This window comes from Maniola hyperantus, chromosome 4 (genome assembly GCF_902806685.2).
Source record: "Maniola hyperantus chromosome 4, iAphHyp1.2, whole genome shotgun sequence".
Classification (NCBI taxonomy): Eukaryota; Metazoa; Arthropoda; class Insecta; order Lepidoptera; family Nymphalidae; genus Maniola; species Maniola hyperantus.
Window position 1 is genome coordinate 14,235,526 of NC_048539.1, and position 11,353 is coordinate 14,246,878.

At 34.0% G+C, this 11,353-nt stretch overlaps 1 protein-coding gene across 1 annotated transcript; it reads right to left on the minus strand.

The window, feature by feature from the left end:
* Nucleotides 1-1,044: 1,044 nt before the first annotated feature.
* On the minus strand, nt 1,045-9,867 carry LOC117996960 (protein obstructor-E-like). Its single transcript, XM_034985103.2, has 7 exons — nt 9,735-9,867; nt 5,557-5,643; nt 3,609-3,722; nt 3,038-3,102; nt 2,190-2,328; nt 1,488-1,701; nt 1,045-1,167 (listed from the first exon to the last, which is right to left on the minus strand). The coding sequence occupies exons 1-7, from the start codon at nt 9,769-9,771 to the stop codon at nt 1,110-1,112; spliced, it is 714 nt and encodes a 237-aa protein (XP_034840994.1). The 5' UTR covers nt 9,772-9,867; the 3' UTR covers nt 1,045-1,109.
* Between the last annotated feature and the right edge of the window lie 1,486 nt (nt 9,868-11,353).

Sequence of the window (11,353 nt, forward strand, 5' to 3'; positions counted from 1 at the left end):
CGGAATAGTATTTTTAAAAAAGTCAAAAACATCCATGCCAAAACAGTCGAAACAAACTTGACAAAAATATTTCGATTTTTAGAGTTTTTTTGCTTGTTCACCTGTACATTTTGTTGGACTGAGATAGGTGTTAGCAGCGTCGCTCTAAATAAAAAATAGTAGATTAAATTTACTTTTAAAAATACTGGGCTGAATTATTTTTTTCATTAAAAATTGACCGAGATAATATGGCGAACCTATGGTGACCTGGTTTTCTTTTTTTGCAAAAATTGCAAATTACCTGATCTATTTTTGTTAAAAAGTGCATAGGAATTAATTCTGACAATGTACAAGAAGCTGATATTGCAGAAGACGATATATTATTATTAAATACTAGTTGACCCGCCCCGGCTTCGCACGGGGAGCCTACCTGTTCCATAGACAAAATAAAGTCGCAAGTATAAACTAGTTTGTATACAACGTAAATAAAACAGGTTGTAAAAATGATTGCAATCGATTCTGTTAGTTGAGTTTAAACAAACTACTTTCAGGTTTTGCGTATATTAAAATTAACGTTGTATAAGTAAGTGGTTATTATGTTTTGCCCAAACTATACATTACTGTTACTAGTATTTTTTTGCGACTTTGTCTGCATTGAATGTATTTCAATTTAGAATAGGCACCATCGGTAATGCTCTTTGAGTCACTCACGAGTAAAAAGAATGAGCTTGATATAAATTTATACTGCTTTTATTTTTCGAAAATCACAAATAAATAAGCAGAAACGAAATCACTACACTACAGCAGCACTAAAGAAATCTCTAATTTAAGTTTACATTGCAGTCAAGCCCACCTCATACATCCATTGCACTATAGTCGTATCTTACTCTACACTACACTACACTACACTACACTACACTACACTACACTAGCTAAGCTTTACGCATTAGTTGGAGATGGAAGGGGAATAAACATGACTATTTATCATATTCTTTAAAAAAAAAAGTAAATTAAACATTCAAGCGGCGTCTTAATTAGAAAATGCCTTAAAGAAAATAAAATCACTTTAAAAGTCTATGACACTATTTATTTAAACTTTAACACTATAATTACATGTTACTAACTAAATTTTACGCCTTCTTCGGTAGTTTGTTCTTTTCTGTAGGTTGCCCTTCGTAGTAGTTTTCACTGAAAATAAAAATAGCATTATATTAAAAATGAAACGTTAATTTTTTGTGGGGCAAGATTTTCGGATTTACTATATTATTCTCCTTGAAAATTTATCTATATAGGATTGCTTCTAGTTTTTACATTGTGAAATGTAAAATTATAGGTAAATTGCTTTCAATATTTTCAGAATGTGCGGGAATTACAGTTCTTAGTTCTTCCACCAGTAGACATTTTTTACATTTTATTTTCAAAAAATTAGAGATCCCTACAAAAATTATAATAAGCTACCCGTACGAAGCCGGGGCTGGTCGCTAGTCTAGCATAAAAATGTCTCTTACCATCCTTGCACCTTCTCTGGCTCGTCGCACATGAACGTGTCTTCGTTGTAAACCTTCCCTGAAGGACAGCTGCCCTTTTGGGGCTGCACGCCGTTGCGGCAGATGTAGAACTTCTGGCAGTCCTCGGGGTGGGGGAACGTGGGGTGTGGGAGAGCACGGCCATTGGGTCCCATTACATCACCATCGGGACAAGCGAAACCATCATCCAAGACATCTGTAAAGAAGAGTTCGATTGTACATGGCCAAGAAGTCAACAACACAGTTTACTACAGAAGGACCATGTCTCTTTAACGCAATTTATTGTTTTGTCTAAATAATGACAATTCGGCTTTATAGAGCGTACATTTTTTTTCGGGTACTGTAAAATGATGGCCTTTAGCCGAATATTGCATAAAAAATAAAAAAGCTTAATTTCAGGCGGGTTCCTATACGAAATAGGAGGTTTTAAAGGGGAGATTGAATTCGACGCTATATGTCAAAAATGTCAACATATTAGAAACTGAAACTTGTGTATAACTTCAGTTATATCCTGTACTTGAATAACAAGTACTAAAATAAGATAAATATTATAAAGAAACGGAATTATTTCATTTTTAATGGGCATCAGTATTTTTAACATAACTTCACAATAATATTGATAGATGGCGCTGTTATGGGATACCGCGAGGTCTTAGTTCGGGATCGAACTACTAGTTTATTTACCTTTAGTGATCTGATCGCACGTGCGCCGCACAGATTCCTTCCAGTCACAGTTGGAAGTCTCTTCGTTGAAGTACAGACCAGGAGGGCAAGGGTGCTCGTTGGGCACACCATCCGAGCAGAAGTTGAATTTGTCGCAAGCCTAGAATTCATTTTAATGACTTATATATAAAAAAATCTATATCTAAATAAATAGATAGGCTGACTGACGGACTGACTGAACTATCAACGCACAGCTTAAACTACTGGACAGATCAGGCTGAAATTTGGCATGCAGATATAAGCCTTATCAAAAGCTTTCTTAGCGAGTGTCTATTATGACGTAGACACTCGCTAAGAAAGGATTTTGGGAAATTCAATCACTCAGGGGGTTAAATAGGGGTTTGAAATTTGTGTGGTCCACGCGGATGAAGTCGCGGGCATAAGCTAGTAATGTAATAAAGATATTGTGTTTTAGAAACAATAATTGCTGAAATTAGAAGAACAGAAAGTTAAAAAAAAAACATTTTTAATGGGGGAGTATTTGGCTAAGTGGAAGTTATAATGGAATACCATAGTACATAATAATTCAATGCGGAATACATAGTTATAACGATAACTTATAAAATCTAACGGAAAATTTACATTTATAATGGGCCAAACAACCTAGCACTTATTATTTTAATGTATCCTTACTACATAAACATTAAATGATTTGTACTCTGCGTAGTTCTGTGCATCGATTTAATTAAAAACTGAAAATTGTTTTTATTTCCTTTTTTTGACACTTGACATCACAGAACTTTAAAGATATGTGGTTAAAACCCTGGTTTTAATATTTAGAGTTGAAGAATTTGAACCATAATAATTACCTGAGGATCTGGGTGCTTGAAGTATCCATTTTGACGTGGGCAGCCTGGAGAGGGTTTTGGTTCCTCTGAAAGTGACAAAGTTAATCATTACTTATTGGTGAAGGAATCTGCAACTTTTTTTTACATACAACTAAACCTATATTGTACTGTATTGTATTGCATAAAACTATACCAAGAACACCACCCACGATGATTTAGGTTTTAAAAATTCCGTGGGAGTTCTTGGATTTTGCGGGATAAAAGTACCTATCCTATATCTGTTCACAGGTTGGAAGCTATCTTAGTGCTAGGCCAAACACACTTTCGCATTTTATAATATTATGACGGTACGAATGTGTAGAAAAAAATTTGTTGGGCGTAAAGGCTCCGCCGGTTTATTGCAGCTGTGCACACTGTGCATGAATGCACTGTCAATTCGACAGGTTGCGTGGCAGAGACTTGCTGCGTAGTAGGAGTTGGTCTTTCAAAGCAAGAAACCAAACTTACGTAGTGTCTTTGTGCTCAGCAATTAACAGTAAGGATGGTAAGAGAGCTGTTTTTTCTACTTAAAGGTTTGGTGATTCATACTTACGTAATTCTTTTCTGTCTCCACATTCTACATTTGATGGGATGTCACAGAGCTCTTTGTTGGGGTTTTCATCTGCAAACACTAAGCCATCTGGACAAAGTTTTGGTTCCGCTTCACCTAGAAGAACAGTAAAAAAAATGTTTCATCACTCAATTACTAATACCTTCGATCAGTCGTAGGCTCATCTTTGTGAAATTTTATAATGTAGCATTTTATGAAATAACTTCTGATGGAGTTTAAGTATACTTAGTTTGATTGTATTTTTCAAATTTAAGTATTTGATACTAAGATAAACCAGGACATAACATTTATCTGATCCGTCTCCAAGATGCAATATCGATTCAACGGTCAAATCACATAGTAAATAGACAAACAAAGTATGGATTTGTGTTTGTATGATCATTGATCTGATCACCTTAAAAGCAGTTTACGTAAATATTATAATATAGGCAATATAGGTAATCACATCTGTTCAAAATGTTAATTATACTTATTACTAAAACAGGAAATCCACAAAAGTTTAATGTGAGCCTTGAAAAACGTAATTCAGAAATATTTAAGGAATTTAATTTAATATATGCAAGAATTTCATGCGATTGTATCATTGAACAATTTTATAATTACTTTATTATGTATCTGTGCAAAAATCTAACCTAGAGCCAAATAATTGCAATGTTTCTAATCAAGAGACATTACAGTACGAATATTTAGCAAAAAAAACTATTGCGTTCAATTTCACCACTTTGTTAAACTATAAAAAAAACCTTTATTATTTACCACTAGGCTATTGATTATATCATAATAGAAAAAGAAACTAAGATGTTTATGGGTTTTGTTTTAATTCTCATTTTTCTATGTTACCCGTTTTAAGAATATAATCACTAGCCCCATATAATAAGCCCCGTCCAAATGTTAGTTGAAAGACCTTGATAACTTTTGCTAAATTCACTCACGAGAGTGAATTTAGAAGAAACTGCCACGGTCGTCCTATTAGCATAAGTACGAGGTTGTATGAGCAAATATTTACATAATAAATTAATATTGATTAATTGGTATGTTGTTCATCATGATTTGTCTGGTAGGAGGCTTCGGCAGTGGTTAGTTATTGCCCTACGCTACGATAAGCTTTATCGGCTCTATCTCTATAATCTAAAACTATTTCGATGCGCCACTGCACTGGTTCGAAAGGGGATTGTTTAACCAACATAGAACAGCTATAAATACAAAAAGATACGTTCTCAAGAAACACAAACTAACAGATTAAGATGAATAATAATATCTTATTACATGTAATTAATCTTAATCACGGGTGGGAACTGAATCTGCGACCTCCGATCCAACAAGTGGGCAATGTGACCTCTGTGCCATACAGACGGTAGCACAGCCATACTGAGTAATATAATACACGGCAGCTACATATTTTAAAATGTTTTTTAATTTAATGACAAGTTAGCCCTTGACTGCGATCTCACCGTAGGTAAGTTCTGATGCAGTTTATGTTGGAAGCTGGCTAACCTGGTAGGGGTTTGGCAATTCAATTATATCCATACCCCTAAGCGGTTCCGCACAGGAAAACCTAATGAGGTCATCGCTAGATGTCATGTCTTTGTCGGTAAGGTGGTAACTAGCCACGGCGGAAGTCTTTCGCTATAAAAGAGCAAAGCCAATTTAGATTTATAAATTCTCAAATGACCTCCGTCGGGAATTGAATTTGAGATCTTCTTATAAGATCTCAGCGCTTACCATTGCACTAGAGAGGTCATCAAATTTTTGTCAATAAAGCTGCAAACGGAAGTGTATTTCGAAATTATAATTAGCTAAGGTAATATAAATTGCTGATAATGCAGAGGCATTAGTATTTGTGCAATCACATTTATGAAGAATGAAGATAGGTGACATTTGCGTGATACGTCGGCTAGAACACATTGACCTTTCGACACACGATACTGACCTTTGCTGCATTTGTAATAAAGGTCACACTGGTATGGGTCTGCGTAGAATCCGACCTTGGTAGGGCATTCGAAGTCTTGCGCTGAAACTGTAAAAGGCATTTTTGTACACAATTTCCTCGTATACACTTACGGAATGAAAAAAATGACTTGCAGACAATAGGTGTCATCAAAGAACAGTTTCTTGTAATAATATTTAATATAGTCGACCCATATATATAATATCAAGCATCCTGTCACAATTACGCTTAGAATAACAAGCAGCACTCCATATAAGTATGATCAGTGCGACAAAGCTTAAGGCTGTTTTACACTGTTTATTATTTGGTCTAAAATGATCTGCGTCCATTAATTTATTTTTAAGTTCCTACAATTAGTGGCTATTCGCTATACTAGTGAAACTAATTGGCTTTTGTACCTTACGGAGTTTTACTCGACCTTCGTCCGTCTCAAACTGTTTGCAAGCGATTGTGAAAATAAGGGAGTCGTCTTTTGTAGGTATTTTACTTTTTCTTTGATCCACATTTAGGTACTAGCTCATTGCTCATTGATAAATTTTCTCGTGTTGCTTCTTGATTATGTTTATAGCGGTTGCTTGCTTGCTTATTGCAGAAAATAAAAAGACTGTCAAGAATTTTATGGCACGAAATTTATTGATTACAGTACTGAAATGCTGGTTCTATTGCGTAAAAGAACAAGAATTTTATGGTAAAGACAATTATTGTGACAAAGTTGTATATCACGCAATACAATATTGTTTTGTGTAAAACTCTTTATTGCACATTAAACTAGAATGTCTATAGGCAAACTCAATGTGTAATCTTCCTGTTAACCTTTGGTAATGGGGAACGGGTGGGAGAATTAATGATTTTAGGCTTATTTCGTGGTTTAACGACATAATATTATAAATTATAATTTTAATAACGGGTAGGTACACACCACGGTTAGGATGATAGAAAAAGTGTATAAAAAGAACACGTAAAGTACTCATATGAAATTTTTTGACTTGAATAATAAAATATATCGATCACGATTGCCGAATTTGCCCTCATTCACGGTAGTTACACACACGGGCTGCATAGCACAATTACAACTTATGCGTTTCGAAAATCCGATATGCCGTGACAGCATTCAATAGTTAAAATTACCCTTGCAAAACGTGCATTAAGAAATTACACTGAACATTGCTGGGACGCGGTGAAAGGAGGACGAGGTACTCCTATTATTAGTGTGTTGAATTTACTTTTTTTTTCAATTACAGGATGGCACGCGGCTACAATCACGTGATTATAAAAGTGGTACTGAACGATGACTCGTCAACCTCACTCTAGCTATCTCTAGTTTTATTACAACTATGTCTTATCGGCATTAAAGAAGATCCCATATACAAAATATGCGTTTTATTGTTATTTAAATGATTGGTCTTCTTCATCGCGACGTCCGCGTGGATGTCGGGTTTTTAAAAATCCCGTTGGAACTTCTGATTTTCCTAAATAAAAATACTATGGCAGTTTCCGGGATGCAAGCTGTCTCTATTCTAAATTTCATAAAGATTTGGTCGTGAAAAGCATTTATCTTATATTATGCAGCTTCTCTGTATATAAAAATGAATTGCTAAATGTGTTGCTGATCGCAAATATCGAGAACAGCTGAACTGATTTAGCTAATTCTTTTTTTATAATATTCCTTGAAGTACGAGGAGGGTTCTTACGGAGAGAAAAAATTGAATCGACTGTTAGGCGATAAGAAGTTCGCCGGGGCAGCTAGTATCTAATAAGCACAAGTACAGGTAACAGTTATAATTATTATCAAAAGGATTATTATTATAACTTTTAGCAGACAGATACTTAGTATAATACCATAAGTTGCTAGGCGATTACATCAGATAAAATAAAGACTATTAAAACTACCAAAGTAGTTTCATGGTGACATACCAGAGTAGTTCCGTATAATTTAAACTACTATTAATATCCAAATGTTAAGGACATATGCCCAAAATTCTTAAGCCTTAAGGCATAATATTATTATTATACCTAATAGCTAAGCTAGTCATTCACATACCTACTTGTTTTTATTTAAATGTGCATTAACTTGAGTGTCATTTGGCACCACCCATTGTAAATGTAAATTTAAAAGAGAAAGCATTTTAAGAGTATTACGTACATTGTCTTACACAACTGAAAAAACTACTGCTTAACTTAAGTTTTACATTAGCATCCATAGGCATTGCTCTTCTGCGTTAGCAAATAATCTTCTTTATATAAATTATATAATTTAAATAACTGACTTACTGGCTGACTTATATATCAACGCACAGCCTAAACCGCTGGTCCTAGAGACATGAAATTTTGAGGGTGTGTTTTTTGTACAGAGTAGCTAGAGAATTTTTTGAAATTACACCCCTAAGTGGGTTCAATGGGAGATGGGAGTTTGTATGAAAGTCCGTCATTTTTGAAGTTTTATCGATGAAAATTGGTATTTAAACTTTCGATTAAAAATAAAAAAATTATTGTAGGATTCTTGAAAATTCTGCTACCAAGGGGGTTAAATAGGGGATGAAAGTTTGTATAAAAGTTGTCATTTGTCATCTTTCAAGTTATTTGTATAAAAAATTGTAGTTGGGGTTTCGGTCACAAATGAAGAAATACGTGTCGCAATTTTTGGAAACTCAACCTCCCCTCCGATTTTCTAAATTCCACACTCGGCGGATCAGCAAGTAGGTAAATAATAAACCTATAGACTTTAATGAAAATAAGAAATGCCATGCGGTAACTTAAAAAACCGGTCAAGTGCCAGTTGGGCTCTCACACGAAGGGTTTCATGCCATCGCGTCACTATAATCTTTTAATTCATATGGCAGCCATTCTGGATTTTTCAATACTTGCTGTTCACCAATAAAATACATACCTACTCTGTTAAAATTTAAACTCTGACAGACGGACGGATAGACGGACAGACAGATGGACGGATGAACTGCGGAGGTGGTATAATAAGGGCACCCTTCGGCACGCACTGGATTTTTGCAAGCGTCCTTGAAACTTAGTTTGTTACTTTCATAACCCTTTGTAAAGGAATTATTATTAATTTCATATTGAAAGGATAGTTTTACTTAGGTACTACACTTGCATTTATAAGAAGGTATAACTGCAACCGCAATGAAGCAATACGTACTAGAGCTTTTACTTTGCCTAGCTTACTCGACACTGAAGGTTTTAGTTTCCTAAACAGTGGTTACGAGTACAATTACTTTGAAATACCACACCAAATTAAAAAAAAAACCATTTATTATTACGTTAAATCTTAATTAAAACTAAAATCATTTTGAGTACGTAACTTTGAAATCTTCTTCTAAATATATGTATAAAATGATTGACTGACTGACTGATCTATCAACGCACAGCTCAAACTACTGGACGGATCGGGCTGAAGTTTGGCATGCGGATAGCTATTATGACGTAGGGCATCCGCTAAGAAAAGATTTTTGAAAATTCAACCCCTAAGGGGGTGAAATATGGGTTTGAAATTTGTGAAGTCCACGCGGACGAAGTCGCGAGCATAAGCTAGTTAAAACTAAAATAATTATGAGCAAGTAACTTTGAAATTGATAATAGATTCATAACAATATCTTTTCATTTATGTAAATACTTTCAGTACGTAACCTGTGCTACTTTTTCATGTGGCAAAACGCTAATTGCTTGTATATACCTAGTACGGTTGTTCAAAAGTTCCGTAAAAATATATAAATCAAAACTAAATAACTGTAAAATGCATAAATATTCACAGTCAACTAGCAAATACAGTTTTTTGGACACGACGGCTAACCGTATCTAAATTATTTGAAACCGGAACTAAAGAGCGCATCTGATACTTTACAATTTAATCAAGTAGAGTAGCTGAAATTCTACCGTTCTAAGTATATATATTTTTTCAAACTTATCTAGTCAACAATTTTAGTTTTGATATTTTTCCTTTTCAATCGATTTCATTTGTATATAAAGAAATGTCAAAAGTACAATTAATTCAATCAAAACTGTGTCCACTTACAAATTATAAAATTCAGAAATTAATTAATATTAAAATATTATACTTAACGATAAGTTCGGGTGACCAGATGTTCAAGAGAGAAGGAAAATCTTAAGATGGATTTGGACGTATATTACTAGAGAAATATGAGACTTACCAAAAGCGCACGCAGCGAAGATGATTAAACTTCTCATGTTGAACGAGCTTATAGAAACTAAATTAAATTAAAAATATTCATATAATATATATGACCCCGGTACGCGTGCGGTTTCTGTCGAAGGTTGCTCGGTATTGCCGGTACAAACGTATTGTGGACGGCGCCTGTGCTGTCTCATTACAAACCATTCGTCGAAAAAGGTTGCTTTCCCCAAAACTCGTTATAATAATATTTGACATGAACTTTTGATTTCACACTGTCGGTTTTTATTCAGCTTAGATTGTGATTTTTCCACCATCTTTTCCATTTTATCTAAAGACTAAAGGGGAGGAGACGTAATTTTTGCATAGTTGAAGATCTGGAAAGTGACATAGGCTACTTTTTATCCAGGAAAATCAATGAATTAAACAAATTAAATCCACGCGATCGAGGTCGCGGGCATCAGCTAGTAAATAATAATTATCTAATTAAAATCACGTATTATAATTGCATCAATAATAATAATTGCTTTATTACTAACATAATTTAATTAAAAATATATTTTATTACATGATTTTAGATACCTACCTACATAAACACTATTGTATTTTAATAAACGATACTTTTGGTATTTCATTATTTAACCATTAGGTTTTTAAAATTTCATAGATATTTATAAGAAAATAAAATAAGACTCAAAAGAATAAAGATGAAAATAGAATTGAAATGTAGACTAATGAACTGGTGTTCTTGAGGATAAAATTTCAGTAAAATTTTGAAGGTACGCGACAGTTTGAGATGGTAATCGGGGTATGAGGTGGGACACGCCCCGATTGCTGTCTTGACCTGTCGCGTAATATACGTTTATTTTACCCAGTGATATAAAACAAGGACAGAAATATAAATATCAACATCTGTTCCTTCTTTCTTAAATATGCAACAGAGGCACTCACCGTATAGTGTCGAATGTTTATCAATCTGTTGTATAGAATCATTTTACTCTATACACGTCCAGATGTACCTAAAATAGTAGGCAGGAAAAGTCAAGCTGCATAGATGTAGGTACAGAAAGATCGTGAGTACCTCGAAATATCAGAACTCAAGATCAATCTCATGGCGTGGTAGGCTTTTAATGTTTTTTTTTGTGTTTTGATTGAAAGGTCTTATGAGCTGTTGCGGTGGTAAGTCGTATTCGCAGAAATGTGTTTCAAAATTCTCTTGCCTTACAGTCTTTAAATGTATTGCCATTTGCCAGCTTCACTAAATAAAAATTTACTTTTTAAGGTATTTTTAAGAAAACTAGAAAGTCGTGCATTTAAAATTCATGACGAGATCTTAGAGAAGAAATCTAAGTCAATGAACTGCTGCTGCAAAAAAATATTATCTTATAAGCTACTGCCTGTGTGTAATTAATTATTTTTATTTTGACATAGGCATTTTATAGGACCAATCAAAGTTAGATGCACAAAATTTTTAATATGTATTATGATCAAATTACATAAATTATTTTAAAAATAATTATAAGTGCAGCAGTTTTTAGCATACCTGGAAGTAACTTTGGTATTCTAATAATTATGACATTAAAATAATTAAGAGGCAGCTTTAATTAGTTCTGGTTTTCAATTGCATTTCCTTATTTG

Excerpts from the sequence above, each read along its gene's own strand:
- LOC117996960 (XM_034985103.2), bottom strand. The coding sequence starts at position 9,771 with ATGAGAAGTTTAATCATCTTCGCTGCGTGCGCTTTTG. Across the intron at positions 2,329-3,037 it reads TCAAGCACCCAGATCCTCAG|GCTTGCGACAAATTCAACTT; the intron begins GTAATTATTATG and ends AATGAATTCTAG. Across the intron at positions 1,702-2,189 it reads GTGCGATCAGATCACTAAAG|ATGTCTTGGATGATGGTTTC; the intron begins GTAAATAAACTA and ends TCTTCTTTACAG.